This window comes from Mus pahari, chromosome 18, assembly GCF_900095145.1.
Source record: "Mus pahari chromosome 18, PAHARI_EIJ_v1.1, whole genome shotgun sequence".
Lineage (NCBI taxonomy): Eukaryota > Metazoa > Chordata > Mammalia > Rodentia > Muridae > Mus > Mus pahari.
In genome coordinates this window covers 20,876,172-20,894,640 of record NC_034607.1, presented here as the reverse complement: position 1 = coordinate 20,894,640, position 18,469 = coordinate 20,876,172, and the positions used below count along the sequence as shown (strand labels likewise).

The window sequence follows — 18,469 nt, the reverse complement described above, 5'->3', positions numbered from 1 at the left end:
AAAAAAAAAATATATATATATATACATACTTCAACATAAGATAGTTTGATACATGTATATACTGTTTGACAATTGAATCAAACTATCATGTGTTATCTATAAATGAAAAATAATTTTAGGGCAGGCAAATGGCTCAGTGGGTTAAAAAAAGCACCTGCAATCCCAGCACTCGGGAGGCAGAGGCAGGCGGATTTCTGAGTTCGAGGCCAGCCTGGTCTACAAAGTGAGTTCCAGGACAGCCAGGGTTCTATAAAGAGAAACCCTGTCTTGAAAAACCAAAAAAAAAAAAAAAGCACCTGATGACCTGAGTTTGAGCTCTGAAAACACCGTGGAAGGAGAGTCAGCCCCAGAAAGTTGTTTTAATGCTGTGACCAGTTTCTCATGCTGTGGTGACCCCCAAACCATAAAATGACCCTAGTGCTACTTTATAGCTATAATTTTGCTACTGTTATGAATCATAATGTACATATCTGATATATAGATATTTGATATGTGCAACCTCTGTGAAAGGGTCATTTGACCTCCCAAAGAGGTCTTGACCCACAGGTTGAGAACCACTGGTCTAAATAAAGTCTGGGCCTAATGTTCTTTCTTCTGGAAGAGCAACCAATGCTAACTGTTTAGCCATCTCTCCAGCCCCTACTTAATCAAAAATTTAAATCAAATACTAATCAGGTATCATCCAAAACATTATTATATAACATTAACAATGCTAAAAATTACTCAGAAACAATTACACTTGTATCTGTTTAGCTGACAATTTATTCTGTATCTAGAGATTTCCTTTTAAGAGAAAAATTAAGATGTGACTTCCCTAATTTAATCAAAGTAGTACGCACTGGAAGATTAAAGATAAAAATGTTGTGTTAAGAATTGCTGAGGCCTAGAGACATACCTTAGGTGTGCTTTCCTAGCATGCATGAAACCCCAGGCTTCATCCCTAGCACCACAAACCCGGGCTGTGGTGGCCCGCCTGTAATCTCAACGCTTGGGAGGTAGAAGACCAATAGTCAAGGTCATCCATAACTACCTAGCTTCAGTTCCAAGCTGGCCTAGGCTGTATAAATCCTATCTTATGACTGTCCCACTCATATCCCACTCTCCCAAAAACCTACAAAATAAAGCTCTGCTAGGTTTGACACTCTGACTCAAAAATAAAATAAGCCATGTATGGTAACTAAATCTGTAACCCCATACTTGGTAGGCCAAGGAATGCCAAGAGTTCATAGTAAACAAGGGATATAGGGCAAGACCTTGTCTTAAAAGGAAGACTTTCCTATCTAAATCAAACAAGAGGTTTCAAATTTTGTAGTTTGTTTTTCCTATCATTATATATTGTTTGCACACACACACAAAAAAAACCATGCTGGGCTGGATTACATCTGTAATCAGAATAATTAGGAAGTAGAGGCACGCCAGTGAGAAATCCACAGGAATTTCAGAATAGTTTACGGTATAACACTGTTGAAACAAAACACCAAAATAATGTATATTCTAAAGTTTGAGGTCTCCTAAAACTTTTTTCTTCCCTGCATGATCAATTTAGTTATTCAAAATCACATTTAGAATATTAATGTATGATTCAGTTAAATGATTAAAAAGAAAGTAAGAAGAATCTCACCCCCAATGGTACTCTCTTGAAATTCATGAAATTGGCCTTTCACAAAGCGAAGAACCAGGCTTGATTTGCCAACAGCAGATTCTCCTAGAAGGACCAGTTTGAACTGGCATATTTTATTTCCAGTATTTGGCCCGTTTGGTCTTGTTGCTCCTCGATTAGCCATGTCCAAATTTTAAAGAAGTCCCTAATTTCAGATTCCTAAATGAACTTCCAGGATGCAAGGCATCAATTTTGTTTTCTTTCTGGAGAAATTACCTGTGGAGACATAAATAATAACTAACTAAATAAATCAAAACTAAGTAAATCAGTAGTCACTTTTAGTAAGCTTACTCACTGTATTGTAATAACCAACTAACTATAGACAGCCAGTATCATTTAGTTTTGTCACCTTTCAAGAGAAATAATGACACACAATTTGAACCTAAAATCACTGAAGTTAACCTTCAAAAAGATTGTGAGAAATCTAAAGGAAGAGGAAAAAAAATGCTTGGAAGAAGAGAAAGTAATGGAATATGTGTTATCATGAAAGCAGAAGGTAAGATAATCTGCAGAAGAAAGGGGTAAGAGAGGAAGAGAATGAAGAGCAGTGGGGGCCACACGCAAGGAAGAACAAAATTTAATGACATAAATGAAAATGTCACCCATTACCCACCTCTCAATATATTAACCAAGACAAAGGAAAAAAAGAGGTAAGCTTTCAGTAGGGTGTGGTGGCAACAGCAGTGCCAAACTTGGGAAGGCTGAGGCAGGACTCAAAGCCATGGACAAGTTAAGACCTGATTCCAAAACTAAACAGCAACTAACCTTCAACAACTCGACTTTGGAGCTGGGGACGTGTTCACCCAGCAAACAGCGAGCTCTAGGTCCAAAACAAACTAACAGAGACTTGATGAGTTAGTATTCTACATACTTAATATAGCCAGGCAATAGTACAAGCACTATTATAATTCTTATAAACAAGGAAACAGGCACTGAAAGGTTAAGTAACTTTACTGAGATCACACATTAACTGTGACAAAGCAATCTGAGAAATCAATCAAGAATTCAGATTCTAGGTCCTGGAGAGATAGCGTAGTAGGAGCACTTCAATTCTAAGTGACTAGGGTTCCATTTATAGGGTGATTCACAACCATCCATAACACTAGCTTCGGGCAATCTGACATCCTCCCTCCTCAGGCCTTTTTGGGCCAAGCATTCATAAGCACATACCCATAGACATATAAACTAAAACTAAAACTAAAACCAAAATCTTGAGAGGAAGAAAGAATAGAAAGACAGACAGAAAAGAAAAATTACCTTCTAATGTCACAATACTTAGTTATTTTGAAGGAAATTATGCTAGTGAATGGAAAGCTTCTAGAACAAGTCTAGAGTTTACTATCTGAAGACTTCCATTCCTGTGACCGTGTACCTAGCTGATAAGGATTTCTCTATTTGGTATGATTAGGAGTGACTTATTTACTTACAGAAATTTGGGGGATAGCTTTGGGGCTAACAATATATATATATGATTTTCTGTTTTGCAATGTATTTGGAAAAAGCTGGTCTGAGTGACAGTCCTCTCCCCTCCTGTTTAGACAGGGTGTCACAAAGTAACACTGAATGGCTTCTTCAGGCTCTTAAGATGTACACCTGGACATCTAATTTTGGTAGAACTGGGAACTCTCAGGGAAAACATCAATTCTCATAGAAAATGCAAACTTAGTTTTTAAAAACTGTTTCCTGCCCCACATCCCCATCACATTTTTGGGGGACAGGGACTTGTAGCCTAGGCAAGCACAGGATGGGTTAGGATGGCCTGGACCCCTCTGATCCTACCTCAGCTTCCAGAGTGCTGGGATGACAGGTGCGTGCCTTCATAGTCAATGTCTTTTAAAGTGCAAAACTATTAAATCTTTACTTTCAAAGACCTCAAACGGAAATAAGCCAAATTATACACAGATTGGACATGGTATTAATATGAAGTGCAAGGGCTGGCGGTGCTTCAGTGGAGCTACTGCTCAGTGCTCAGGGGTTCTGTACTTATTACGTGCACTTTTTATCCCGCTAAAGAAAACTTTTGCATTAATATTCATCTCCAATCTTTAAAATAATTACTAAAGATTATACAGTTAGGAAGTCTTTGATTAAAAATTTGACTTAAATTTGATTTAAATTGTGCCAGGCACTGTCGTGCCACCTACTTTGTTCACAATCTTACGGGTTCAAATTTTACATTAAGAACAATTATGGGCAGACCTCAATATTCTGAAAGATGTAACAGGTTTTTTTTTGTTTTGTTTTGTTTTTTAAAAAAAATTAGTTACGTGCAAGGCAACTGATTCAGAACGTTAAATCCATTTTCGGCAAGGCAAAAACTAACATGCCAAGTGTGACAGTCAAAGCTTTAAATTTCTGGAGGTGTTAGGACGTTAGTTAACCTGCTCGCACGCACTTAGCCTCCCGGCCCGGGCTTCCCACCTCCCACGGAAGGGACCAGAGGATCCCACCACTCGCACAGCCCGGCCAAGCCGGTCAGAGGGAGGCGGAGCTCCCCAGTCCCCACCTGCTGGAGGCCTGGGTTCCTGTCTGGAAGAAGCCGAGCAATCTAAACCGGGATGCCGGGGCCAGGAGCTCCGCGGGGCCTGGTGGGCGCGCTCCCAAACCACCCCCGTCACCCCGGATGCGATCGGGCTCGGCCGGCCGGCCGGGACAGAGCCCCAAGGACCGGGCTGGAGACCGCCAGGGCCCCAGGCTCTTCCCACGGCGCCATCTTGTGAAGGGAAGAGGGTGCCACCCGCCGCTCCCTCAGCGGATTCCCCCATGTCCCAGGCTCCGAAGCTGCTAGAAGAATGAGTCACTAGCGCCGAGGGCCCGCGGCGCCTTGGAGGCCCCAGGCCCGGCCCGGGACCACGGGGACCCGCCCCGATCGCGGCTTACCTGGGGCCGCGTCTCTCGGCAGCGAAGCCACGCACGGCCCGACCCGGCCCGGCCCGGCCCGGAGATCTGATGCGCCGGAGCTGCAGCGGAGGCGTCGCCTGCTCGCTCCTTCTTCTCACTCTGGCCGGCGCGGGACTCCGAGCGCCGCCCGCCCTGCCGCCCCTGCCGGGCTGCGTCTCCGCCTCTCCGTTCCGCCTTCCTTTCTCCTCCTCCTCCTCCTCCTCCTCCAGAGTCGCCGCGCTCGAGTCCCGAGGACTTCTTCCTTGTCGTCGTCGTCGTCGTCGTCGTCGTCGTCGTCGTCGTCGTCGTCGCCGTCGCCCTCCTCCTCCTCCTCCTCCCTCGGTCTCCTCCCCTCAGACCGCCCCGGCTCCTCACGAACCAAAACACAAACACTCGGGCTCCAGCGCCGGAACTGCTTCCGCCGGCTCCGCCACGTAGCCGCACGCAGCGAAGAACGCCGTGACGTCACGTCCGCGGCTGCCCCTCCCAGGAGGCGGGCAGCGGCTTCCTCGGGGGGGCGGGGTCGGGGCCACGTGACCCCCCACGTGATCTAAGGGAGAATAGTCCCGCCCTCTCCAACGCCACCTTGATCCGAACCGACAGCTTTGGGCTCCGGCTGCAAGGCGAGGCAGGAGCAGCAGGAATGAAGCAGGGGGGCGTGGGGATGCGTCGTCACGTGTCTCCGCCGGTTCCCTGGGGCCAGACCGACTCACTTCCTCGGCCTGCCTTCCTCTACCGGCCCTCGGGGCTCCACCCTCTCAGTACCCCACCATTGTTCTCTGGGCGGCGGCGCTCGCAGCCGGCGGGTGAGGAACCCGAGGGGCGTAGGCCAGACCTGCGTCTTCTGGGTCTCCTCGGAGCTGACAGGGTCCCCACCGCCATGGTCAGCCTGGCTTGTCTTCCCATTGCGGCGGTTCTCGCTCTGAGGCTTCACTCACAGAGGCCTCTCACACCACTTCAGTAGCTCAGTAAAGAAGGGGTTTAGGCGAGCGAGGGCTTGTGTAGCCCTGGAAATGCCCTGCCCTTCCGAGAATGGGCGTGTCTGTGATCTCGGAGAGAATTAAGGCCCCTAAATTCAAAAGCTGCCTTTAGACAGCAAACCTCAAAAGAATAACTTGCTTTTATTGAGAGCTTATCTGTGGGTTTTTTTTTTTTTTTTTTTTTGAGTGGTAAAGGAGGAAACCCTAATAGCGTTTATTTGGAATTCCCCGTTGAATTAAGTAGTAAACACTTTGGAGTCTTCTGAAACGTACAGCTGAAAATAGGATCACACACACACACACACACACACACACACACACACACACACACCTATTGATATGCACAGTTGATCAGCCAGGAGTCCTGTCATGTTTGTGGAATGAATGAGGGAGGCAAATAATTTGGCCACGATCGCAGGTTAGATATAGTCTAGCCTGCAGCTGGCTCCAGGACACTGGTTCTTAAGATTCCAATGAACAGCAGCAGCCCAAGATGTTTATGGCTGCCCACAGCACACCTATTTAAGACGTGCTTGATCTTCACAGTCAGGTCCAAATACTCCACTCCCCTAAATTCTGGCACCGGTTTCTCTCTACTAAAAGAGTCATTCCTCATCTCTGACAGAAAGGATTTGAGGTGCCTATTAGCATACTAAAACACATGGCTGGCCTTCTGCCTTGCTCAGTACCTGTGGCTCTTCTCAGTTCTTCTCACCCCACCTCCTACCCTAAACTTCTCCAAGTCATGAGCTCTTCTAGTTTCTCATTCCCATAGAGCCCTACTATTTGGCCCATTCTCTCTCTCTCCTTCCTGCTCCCCTCTCTCGTGGCCACCTTTGCCCACACTCTTCTTCGTCTTCCTGTCTCACTACCCCACCCCACCCCATGGCCATGTCCAGTCTACGATGTTCTCTCCCAGCTCTGGATTTTTCCAGATGCCTCTGGCTGTACTCTCCCTCATACCTAAACAAAAACCTTCCTTCAAACATACCTTTGAGTAATCATGTCCTCAGTTTATGCATCTGGCACTACAAACCTCCTTTATACACACACCACATGGACATGAATGTTTTGATCAAACCCACCCTTCCAATTTCCTTTTCCCCCAAATACTCTCGTATTCCACCATGACTTTTCCTCCAAGTACGCTTTTTTAAAAATCATTTTTTAAATTTGATTTTATGTTTATGAATGTTTTCTTGAATAGATGTCTCTATACCATGTGGCTCTCAGAAGAGGGTGTCCCGCCCTCTTAGGTAGAAGTATCTTTTATTTACCTGAAGTAATTGCTGTCTCTGCATTCTGCCACAGTCTGCTAATCTAGGACTGGTCCTGGAAGCTTCTAGCCTCTGCACAATGTAATCTAGGCCTAGAACGTCTTCAGTCTCCGAGGTTCTGGCTCAAACTCCTCTTCAAGCTAAGTCAACCTGGCTTCTCTCTCGGCCTTTGACTTTTTGCTCTGCTTGACCTCAAACTAATTCAGGCGATATGTTCTAATCTTCTGGCTCCTCATTTTCTGGTGGGTTCTGTCTTACCTGTGTCTAGCTTGCCCTCTCTCTCTTCAATCTTTCTAAAACTTTCCCAGTAAAACTGCCTCCTTTCTCTCTGCACTGCCCCTCTCAAGTAACTTCTTTCTTTTCCGCATGAGAGTTGAACATATCCTGTCCTGTTCAATCTTTCTCTGATTTGTCACTTTGTCTGCCATTCAGTTAGATATCGCTTTCAAAAGCGTGCTTCCTTCTACAAACTAATTTTATTTTCATCGCTTGGGATTAAAGGTGTATACTAAGGGCATGTCTGTATTCTAGCCAGAGGGATTAAAGTTGTGTATGGTAAGGGTGAACCATACCACAACTAGACACAGGTTTATCCAGTAAACAACAGAATCTCGGGGTTCTCAGTATAATCAAATATTCTGCAACAGGTGTAGAATACTTAGAACTGGAGTTAACAAGTCCCAAAGAAACGTAGGACAAATGGCTAACTGTGGTGCTCATTAGCATCCCACAGTGTCAGACTGGCCCTTCAGGCTCACTCAGTACCTGTGGCTCCTCTCAGCTTTTCTTACCCTGCCTTCTACCCTAAACCTCTCCATCCTGTGGAGAAAGCTTTGCTTTTCTTCCCTTAGTCTTCGATTTCTATATAATCCTGCCATTGCAGCCATAACTCTCTTGGTTTTCTGCTCTTGGTTCTTGATCTTCTTGCTCTCTCTCCTCTTTACTCTCTCTCCTCTTCCTCTCTCTCCCTCTCTCCCTCTCTCTCCTCTCATGGTTCAGTTAAGTCTATTGGCCATGTTTAGTCCACTACTTTCTCTCCCTGCTCTGGACTCTTTTGGATGTCCCTGGCCATACTCTTCACAATCACACTTTGGAAATGTTGTGTCTTCATTTCAGTCATCAGGAGGGACATATATAACACTCTCTACCCCCAAGGGGCTCAGCCTCTCCTAATCAAACCAAGCTGCTGACTTGAGTCTCCTGAGGTATTAGATTATTTGTTTCTTCTGGCTTCTGCTACTCACCATATCTGACTCTAAATTCTAGAGTCCACTTCCTCAGCTACTTCTTCACTCCCCCTGCTCCAACCCTTTGTCCCTCCTCTCCACACCTACTTGGTAAAGGTTTTCTTAGTCTCTCTGGTCCCTGGAACCTGCTCTGCTTTGTTGGGCATCTGTCACCTGGGCATCTCTCTACTAAGCCACTTACTTTTCTGCCTCCATTGGAACGCTCCCTTTCCCCCAAAAGCCTCTCCCAGTCCATCCACTTCTTTAGCTGTTTTCTCTTCTGTTCTAACCACTTGACTCTCCCCCTCTACTGTGTGTCACTCTGGAGCTGCCTGCTTTGTCTCTGTTGGACTACTACAAAAGATACACCCATGTGCCAGAAAGCTCCTCTTGCCCGATTGGACCTCTATCATGTGGAAAGTGACATTTCTCTGTGATTTGGAACTTTTCTCTCTGACAGCTCTCTGGGTCCACTTGTTGATGTGCCTGATTGAAATTCTTGTCACCACACCACTTCCCTTCCTCTGTTCCCTTTGTTCTCAGTTCCTTCCTGAAGCTCCCCTGCTTCCCCTAGGAGCTGAAGTCAGTAGTTTCTCTCTGTTCTCCAGAGCCTACTCCTAGTGGAGGTCCTGCTTGTGACGCCTTCCTTACCTCCTCCCCATCAGAGCTGCTCGCTCTCTTTCTCTCTCCTTATACCTTCCTGGGCCTACATATTGTCACCCTGTTCTCCTCATTTCCCCCAGGAACTGCCTGGTGAGTCCCACCATTTCCCTATACCCCTCGGGGCCTCTAAAATATTAGAACTTTCCCTCTGGCAGAGTTTCTGTCTGTGACCCTGTCTTTCCTGTCCCTTAGCACCCTCCCAGAAGTTCTGCAGCTTCTCTATGGCCTCCTGGACCTGAATGATACTGAAATCCACCCTCTGGAAAAGCTCCTGCTTGCAGCCCTGTCCCTTATGGTGACCCTGTTGTCGATCAGCTCCCTCTCGCAGCTTACTGGAACCCTCTGTTGGGCAGAGTTTAGTCGTGACCCTTTCTCCTTTCCTTTCCAGACTCAGTTTCCTCCTCAGACTGAGAAATTTCATGAAAGCCTTGCTGTATTACTGAAAACAGTTTGGCCTTAGCACAGCTTGCTCAGTGGCCAAAAATGGCACACTTGAGTCCCAAATTCTGTCATACTATAATAACTTCTGCCATTGCACAAATGACACCCAGATCTCTTATAGCTAAACTTTATTGGCTTTACTTCCAAAAAGTTCTTATCTCTGAGCTTTTCTACTTTCTACTCTTGACAAGTTTTTATCTCTACCATTTCTTCATTCTCTGCTCTCAAGAAATTTCTTAAAACCATTGTGTAAACTATTTATCCTAGGATCTGTAAGCCCAATGAATATAGTTTTAAAAGAAGTCTATAAGAAAAAAACTTGTGGCCAGGCAGTGGTGGCCCACGCCTTTAATCCCAGCACTCAGGAGGCAGAGGCAGGCAGATTTCTGAGTTCAAGGCCAGCCTGGTCTACAGAGCGTGAGTTCCAGGACAGCCAGGGCTACACAGAGAAACCCTGTCTCAAAAAAGGATAGAGAAGAGACCAAAATGTCTGGATTATATATAGGGAAGAGCCTCTGGGGAGAAAGTCAACCCAGCCCTTGAGCTGGAAAGTTCAGGGTTGGGGCAGGGTATGTCAGGTAGGGCCTGAGGGATGTTGGGAGAACCTGGAGGCCAGGTCTGCTTTGGTATGTAAGCTATGTACCCCAGTCCCTTGTCCCAGGATCTGAAACTCAACTCTAAGGTCTCTAAAGAAGACAATGAAGCATAAATGACTCTGAACAAAGTGAATACATGACCACTCCAAGGTCTGGTTGAGAAGGTTTTCATCGTCAATATGAATGAAATTACAGTCAGGAGCAGCTGCAAGAGTTGAGAGCACAGAGAGAAAGAAGTAGACTGGACATGGCCAGCAGACTGGACTGAGCCACAGTGGGGAAATGAGTGGGAGGAAGAGGGGAGAGAGAGGCCAGAGAGCACATGACCAAAATGGCAGGGCTATCCAGGAACCAGAAGCTGGAGGAAGGAAAGTATATCTAAAATTTTATCTCTTTTCATAAACTAAAAAAAATTCTTGTAAGCTTTAGGGAGTCAAGAGTTGGATCCATTTGTCACTGGTCAAACACACTCCAGATAAATATTCCTGTTAAACAACAGCTTTTCACCTACTACCTATTCCTGAGGGTGAGTGTCACGTGTCCTGTGCCAACCACCACATACACTCTGCTTTCTCCCTCTGTCCCTCCCTCTTTCCCTCTGTCTGCTTCTCCTAGTCTTGGGAATATTTCTATATCCCCAACTACCAGGTCTATAGGTCTGGAAGTTTGAAGTGTACACCCAAGATAAAGATTGTCCCCTAAGCAGCACCTTGACTTTACTTTCAGTCACTAGTCTATATCTCTCCCAGCAGATTTCCAATCCACTGAAGATTGTAATGTGCTCCAAATCAGAAACCAGTGAGTCCCGGACTGGCTGAAAGCAGATGTAAACTAGATGCACAGCCTTTAACCCGCACTCCAGCCTTTCTGAACCCCTGACAATAATGCCCTAATTTCATCTAAAAAACAGAAGAGAGTTCACCTTATCAACAAATGTCTGGTCCCAAGGAAACGTAGGACAAATGACTACTGTGGTGTCTATTAGCATCCCAAAGCATCAGCCTGACCTCCAGTCCCCCGCAGTACCAGTGGCTCCTCTCAGTTCTCCTCACACCTGGCCACACCCTAAATCCATCTAGCCTGCTTTGCTTCTTTTCCCAGCTTCCCCCCCCCCCCCAAGACAGGGTTTCTCTGTGTAGTCCTCACTGTCCTGGAACCTGCTCTGTAGGCCAGGCTGACCTTGAACTCACAGAGATCCACCTTTCTCTGTCTCCCAAGTGCTGGAATTAAAGGCCTATGCCGCCAATGCTCAGCTCCCCCTAGCTTCTGATTCCTATATAACCCTGCCATTCTTGGTCCTCTGCTCTTGGCTTTTGGTTGGCTTCCCTTTTCTCCTCCTCCTCCTCCTCCCTCTCTCTTTCTGTCTCTCTTTTTCTCTTATTTCCTCTAGGCTCTACCCAACAGTTACCAGGCACCAGGACATGTCCCCAGCCTGCCTCTCCTTCTCCCTCCCTCTCTCTCTCTCTTCCCTCTCCCCCTTCCCTTCTTGCCAATCAACTTTCTTTTATACTAAATCTGTCTCACAGCCTTATTCTTCAGAGGGAAGGACTCGACATGAGCCTGCCCAGGTGCTCCCTTCAATCTCACCACGGCCACTGTCTCATTAAACACAAAACTCTCCCTCTGCCCCGTCTCTCCTCTCAGGGTCCAGTTCAGTCTACCAGTCGTGTTTAGTTCACCATTCTCCCCCTACTGGATTCAACCAGATGCCCTCAGCTGCCCTCTGTCTCATGTTTACAGTAAAAACCTTCTCAACCATCCCTTGGAGCAGTAATGTCCTATTTTTATTCAGGAGTTATGGACAAATGTGACCCAACATGTAGGTGCTGGGAATTGGACTCCAGTGCTCTGCAAGAACAAATCCTCTTAAACATTGAACCACGTTTCCAGCCCTGTGAGTCTACTTCGTGCTGCAAGTATGTAAGGGCTTATGACTATATACTAGACTATGAGTAACCTATGGAAAGATCCATCGGAAGGAACTGACTGTTTCTTTTGCAGCTGTGATTTTTACAGTAGCTCCTTAGCAATGATGAGACCTTCATGAGTCTGTCCTCCAGTCATGCTGGACTTCTGGCTGGATTGATCTTGTTGCAGGTGTTGCGTGTTCGGCCATAGCAGCTATGAGTTCATTTGCGAAACATCTCTGTCATCTCTGGAAAACCCTGTTTCTTTGACGTGGACCTGGGCAGAGCTAGCCTGTGGTTGCTCATTCCATGTTGCGCAATGCAGATGATTTGAACCCTTGAATAGCCAGTCTTTCAGATCAACTCCCTACTTACTAAAAGGGCAGAATGTGTCATATATAAATACTTGTGGCAGTTTATCCCTAAGGGCTTGTTCTGGTATACTGGTCATGTTAATAGCTTGTAACAACCACGGGAGGAATCAGGAAACAGGATAGATATGTCACAACAGCTTTGTCACGTCAACAGCATGTCACAAACACAAACCTATTTTCTAAACTTGCTTCCACTCAGTGACACATTAGCAGTCATCTAGTCTTGGCACTTACTGCAGCTGCAGCATCTTTTTCTTTTTCTTCTTCTTCTTCTTCTTCTTTTTTTTTTTTTTTAGATTTATTTATTTAGGGCTGGTGAGATTGCTCAGTGGGTAAGAGCACCCGACTGCTCTTCTGAAGGTCCAGAGTTCAAATCCCAGCAACCACATGGTGACTCATAACCATCCCTAACAAGATCTGACGCCCTCTTCTGGAGTGTCTGAAGACAGCTACAGTGTACTTACATATAATAAATAAATAAATCTTAAAAAAAAAAGATTTATTTATTTATTATATTTTTAAAAAGATTTATTTATTTATTATATGTAAGTACACTGTAGCTGTCTTCAGACACTCCAGAAGAGGGCATCAGATCTTGTTANNGATGGTTNTGAGCCACCATGTGGTTGCTGGGATTTGAACTCCGGACCTTCGGAAGAGCAGTCGGGTGCTCTTACCCACTGAGCCATCTCACCAGCCCATCTTTTTCTTTTTTAAAAAAGATTTATCTATTATTTTATGTATATATGAGTCCACTGTAGCTGTACAGATGGTGGTGAGCCTTCATGTGGTTGTTGGGAATTGAATTTAGGACCTCTGCTCGCTCTGGTCAACTGGGCTCACTCAGTCCCTGCTCACTCCAGCTCAAAGATTTCTTTATTATTATACATAAGTGCACTGTAGCTGTCTTCAGATGCACCAGAAGAGGGTGTCAGATCTCATTATAGGTGGTTGTGAACCACCATGTGGTTGCTGGGATTTGAACTCAGGACCTTCGGAAGAGCAGTCAGTGCTCTTACCCGCTGAGCCTTCTTGCCAGCCCTGCAGCATCTTTTTCAACCCTCTTTTCTTTCCCTCATAAACTATTATCCATTTTTATCATTAATATGTATGTAATTTCCAGACTTAGTTTAATCCCAATGTGTGGTCTATGGTAGTGTTCAGATGAACTGGAATTAACATGGGTGTGTGTGTGTGTGTGTGTGTGTGTGTGTGTGTGTGTGTGTGTGACTTTTAAGCCCATTCCTTACACATTCGCCAGTCATGCTCTGACCCAAAAATGTTTGGCAGTATCTTATTTCTTGCTAATGGAGCCAATCCTTAAACTCTGATTTCACCTTGCATTTCCTTTATTCTAGTTCTTTAGAAAGTTGTAAGTTAATTTAGTGTCCGTGTTTAAAACATGCATGCCATGGCTGCATGTGTGGAGATTAGATGACAACCTGCAGGAGTTGATTCTCTCCTTCTGCTTTGTGGGTCCTTGTCATCAGGCTTGGTGACAAGTGGCATTACTCCCTTGTGGTGGCTATTCCTGGTTGGCAATTTAACTACATCTGGAATGAACTACAATCCAGATATGGAAGGCACATCTGTGATCCAGATCTTGAGGCCTAGTGGCCATGAAAAGCTTAGGCCCAGGCAAGGTAGTACATTCCTTTAATCCCAGGAGACAAATGCAAGCAGATCTCTGAGTTCAAGGCCAGCCTGGGACAGACCAAGTGTGGTGTGGTTCCAAATCCAGGTGTGGTGGTACACACTTTTAATCTGGGACTTCTGCTGGCCTATGTAAGGACAACGGAGGAAGGAAGGCACTTTCTTCTTTGTGTGCTTGTACTGACTTGCCAGCACATCTGTTGGAACCTATTTCTTCAGGATTCAATACCGAAGAGGGGAACCGGAAAGAGCCTCATGGGACTGAGAAAATACTAGATTCTTGGACTTCCCATTCACAGCTGCCCATTGTTGGGTCAGTTGGACTACAGTCATCACAATAAATTCCCTTAATATATAGAGTCATACCCTAAGTTCTGTGAGTTTAAAGAACCCCGACTAATATACTGACCCTCTTTTATTCTATCCAGATAGCTTCCGTCCCCCCAGATTCGCTTTGTGTTCTTACTACACATCTCATCTCTTCTTTGAGTACGTACCTGTGTTCTCATGTTGACATTTTTGCTCTCTTTGCTTTCTACCTGGAACAGTGATGCTGTCCATAATTACTGGTCTACCTCAGGCACTATACCAGTTCCTTAGACAGCATTCTAGGAAACTTCTATTGGACTTAACTATCTTAATCTACATAAGGAGACACTTACTACAGAGATTTAGTTTTTATAATGATTCTAAATCTGCCACATTTTATAATTAGCTTTTCCTTACCCTTCATTTCTTTTTTTCTTTTTTTTTTTTTAAAGATTTATTTATTTATTATATGTAAGTACACTGTAGTTGTCTTCAGACACACCAGAAGAGGGAGTCAAATCTCGTTGTGGATGGTTGTGAGCCACCATGTGGTTGCTGGGATTTGAACTCAGGACCTTTGGAAGAGCAGTCAGGTGCTCTTACCAGCTGAGCCATCTCACCAGCCCCCCTTCATTTCTTTATGATTATAAAGTTTTTTTTTTTCGGGTCAGTATGAAAAGAATTCTATCTGCAATTTTATTAGTAGGTTCTATTGGCAGATTCCTCTGTAAGAACAGAAAATTAGATTTTTTTCTTACAACTCGATGATAAACTATACCAGGATATGTCTACATCTTCAAAATGTGCTTACTAAAAGTCTGTAACTTTATAGACATGTTCACTAGTGACTAGTACTTTGCGTAATATGCCTTATCATTACTCATAAATGCTGTATTTTTTGGTGACTTATATTTGGACAGTGTTCAAGGGCATGTTCCAGAAAACAAAATCGGTTGAAAGTGGGATTGCTATTTGTAACAGGCCATGTTACAAATTGGTAGCTCCAGAAAGAAAAGAAAATTTGATTTGTGGAAGGGAAAAATAGGGCACTTATTAAATGCAGTGAAAAAATTTCATAGGCCCAAAAATGTCTGATAAGAGGTAAGGTAAAACAGTTTTATACAATAAAAGAGAATTCTACTTTTGATAAAACCCAACTCAGCATGAATTCTTAAACCATTTGTAGAAATCAAATGACAGCATTTAATTGTAACTTCACTCAAGATATTAGTCAAAAAGCTTCAGCCCTGGAGAAGTTGGTGAATATATAACCAAATCATCCCATCAGTCATGGCTAAGCGTGAGGTCCAAATTTAATTCTTTCCTTCTTCCTTATTCTTCATTCTATTTGATCCAGTACAAGTTTCTGACACCACAGTTAAAATATCTCAACTTAAATCAGAGTAAGGAAGCCTGCGTACTTCCTTACTAAGTTCAAAATGACCTTTACTTTAGCCGTATATTCGGTTATTCTAAGTGACAGTCCTACCATGGCCTCAGTGTGTAATAGAATGTAAGAAAGTGAAAAAACACACAAATCTATAAAAGGATTTTTGCAAGCCCATAGACTGATGAAATGAAACTGGTAAAGGCTGGTAAGTAAACTTATGGGCCTCTTAATGGACAAAACCTAGTGATTCCTAACAGATGTAATCCAGATTATGCTACTTTTATAAATAATCTGTAGACTTTCCTCTAAATACTAAAGATTAAAGAAATTATTGAAGCCTTACTTAATACATAATACAGTAAAAGGAAGGAAATCTCCCATGTGGAACCTTATCTGAGCTGGTTTCTGGACAAATTGGGTGTGGTCTCCTAGGAACTCCAGTACACCATATCTACTGGACAAGGCAATGTCGTTAGTCTGTGTAACTTCTTCATCAAATTCTTGAAGCCATACTTTCTCAATCCTCTAAACAGAGGCCTCAAGCTTTGTAATTCCTTGGGGCTGCACTGGGGCCAGGTACTCAATGTAGCTGTTCTGTACAGTCCAAATGGTCTGGGATGGGAAGACCAGTTATAATCACCAAACACTTGTTCCACACAGTAAAGGTGGGGCACACAGGCTGCACAAGCACTACATCGAAGTTGTAGAGGTGGATGGAGTTCAAAGTAAAAAGCTATTGAGCCATTATCGCAGTCCAGCAGGATGCTGGCTTAATGGGGATCTCCTTGCTGTTATGTCTCACCACCCTGTTATTGTTGCAGCAGCAGAGGGTTCAGGAAGCAGAATTCTTCCCAATCCAAGTCATAATTTGGAGCCGATTTGTATGCAAGGCCAATGGTGTATCATGTGCTTCCACTTATGACCACTTTCCAGCAATGAAGGCTACTCTCAATGAACTCATTTCCAGCTACTCCATAGCTCCCTTGGCTAGTGAAGTGTTCAGGTGTGTGACTCTTTTTAACAGTCAGGTTGTTATGGGACACCTTCAGATTTCGACCAGCAGATTTGGGATCCAGTTTAAATGGCTGACTGTTTGTCTTCAACTTCCCAGGCGCACTGATGTGGCTGCCTGCTTGGTTGATGGCCTTGACCATGAAGATGTACTTGGTGCCACTTTGTAGGCCATGCACAGTGTAGTGGTTCTTCTTGATGTTGGGCACAATCACCCAGCTATCCGCCAAGTTACACAGACTAACGACATTGGCTTGTCCAGTAGATATGGTGTACTGGAGTTCCTAGGAGACCACACTGAACTCGTCCTCTGAAGTCCAGTGGGTGGTGATGGTCTCATAGGAAGCCGTGCAGAGCTCTTCTCTAACTGTGGGAGGGCTGGGAGCTGTTAGGTAATCCAGATGTTCTAGCAGTTTCTTCTCCCGGGAAAAATCTAAGGCAAAAGTGTCAAAGGTGTCATCGAGGTCGATTTCAGGAGTTAGGACCTGGGAGAATGCAGTTGCCATGGAGACTCCCTCAGTGATATTCTTTGCTGTCTGTAGAAAATGGGCACAGAGCTGGGCAGTGGTGGCACACGCCTTTAATCCCAGCACTTGGGAGGCAGAGNCAGGCGGATTTCTGAGTTCAAGGCCAGCCTGCTCTACAGAGTGAGTTCCAGGACAGCCAGGGGGAAACCCTGTCTCAACACCCCCCACCAAACAAGAAGAAAGAAAAAGAAAGAAAGATAAAAAAAAGAAAGGAAAAGAAAATGGGCATGGTGGTCATTCTTCTTCAGTGAGTGTTCTGCTTGGGAGATGAATGATGCGGACCTTTCAGTGCACAGTGTACAGTTTGCAATCTGCTGAGCTCATCTGAGGAGCCTCATCACCTTGCCTTCTTTAACTTATCTTCCAATAATTTGTCTTCTTTGCTGAATACTTTCAATGAGATCACATTCTTCTGTCAATTTGGCTTCTTGACGGGATGCATTGACTTCAACATGTTGACAAGTTTGGATGAGTTTATCCAAAAGAGTCTCCAGTTCTGTGTTATATCGCTTGAAACCTCAAAGCCTACCCTGAAGCGTACACCTCCTCGAACCCAGTCACACCTCCTAACTCTTTCCAAAGGGTTCCAGCAAACACAGTTGTCTATACCACACTCTCTTCTTTCTGACTGTGGAGGCTATGCAGCCAGCTATTTCAGGCTCTTGTGCCTTGATTTTTTTTTTTTTTTTTTTCTGCAATGATCATACCCGGGATTTGTGAGCAAAAATAAATACTTCCTTCTTTAAGTTGCTTGGGTGAGCTATTTTATCACAGCATTGAAGGAAATAATTTAGACATTTAATTTTATAAGCCAGAAAACAAAGCAATGACAAGAAGGGCTGGTTTAATATTTGAGCTGGAGGCGAAGGAGATGGCTCAGCCCATAAGAAAACTCGTGCAAGCATGAGCGTTTGAGCTCTAAAACCAGCACCCAAAAGTGAAAAGCTGAGGGTTTTGTGCACATTTGCCTGCAACCCCAGCACCAAGGAAGGCAGAAACAGCAAGGTCCTAGTGCTTCCTGGCTGCTAACCTTGTTTCACGTTCAGAGAGACCCTGTCTACAGGGCGTGGGATAGTGATAGAGCAGGGTACTTGATGTCTGGTCTCCATGGGTAGATATACAGTGCACATAAGCAGAACATTAGCTGGTCATGTTCAAAACTATTGGTAAGAATTTGGATATAACTTCATGTTTCCCATTCCAACTAGAACATAAATCCAATGATAGTGATAACATTCTCTTGATTCCCAGTATTGAAAAAGGTTGAGACTCAAAGAGTATTTGTAGAATGAATGAGCAAAAGAGCCTTTAGAAAAGCAGATACTAAGTGAGTTACAGACTATCAAGTCATTTAAATAACTGAGGGGGTGAACATTTATACTGACGATCTAGAAAGTTCTGAAATAAGGACCAGGAATGGGGGTGGGGTCACAGCTGAAATCCCAGCAGTTGGAGGGCTAAGGTAGGAAGGAGGAGCTGGAGCTCAAGGCTCCTCTCAACTATGTACTGAATTCACTTGCCTGGGCTGGTTAAACCCTGTCTCAGTATGAAGCAGTGATGGTGGCGCATGCCTTT

At 44.6% G+C, this 18,469-nt stretch overlaps 1 protein-coding gene and 1 pseudogene across 1 annotated transcript in view; both read right to left on the bottom strand.

Annotated features, from left to right (window-relative positions):
- The window catches only part of Rab5a (RAB5A, member RAS oncogene family), a 19,596-nt gene extending 14,638 nt beyond the window's left edge, over nucleotides 1-4,958 (bottom strand). The window contains exons 1-2 of the mRNA XM_021218473.2: nucleotides 4,541-4,958; nucleotides 1,622-1,876 (exon numbers count right to left, since the gene is read on the bottom strand). Of these exons, the coding sequence (XP_021074132.1) occupies nucleotides 1,622-1,784 (163 nt within the window). The 5' untranslated portion in view covers nucleotides 1,785-1,876; nucleotides 4,541-4,958. The remainder of the gene's footprint in view (nucleotides 1-1,621; nucleotides 1,877-4,540) is intronic.
- An 11,300-nt stretch (nucleotides 4,959-16,258) lies between these two features.
- Nucleotides 16,259-18,003, bottom strand: LOC110336057 (annotated as a pseudogene).
- Between the last annotated feature and the right edge of the window lie 466 nt (nucleotides 18,004-18,469).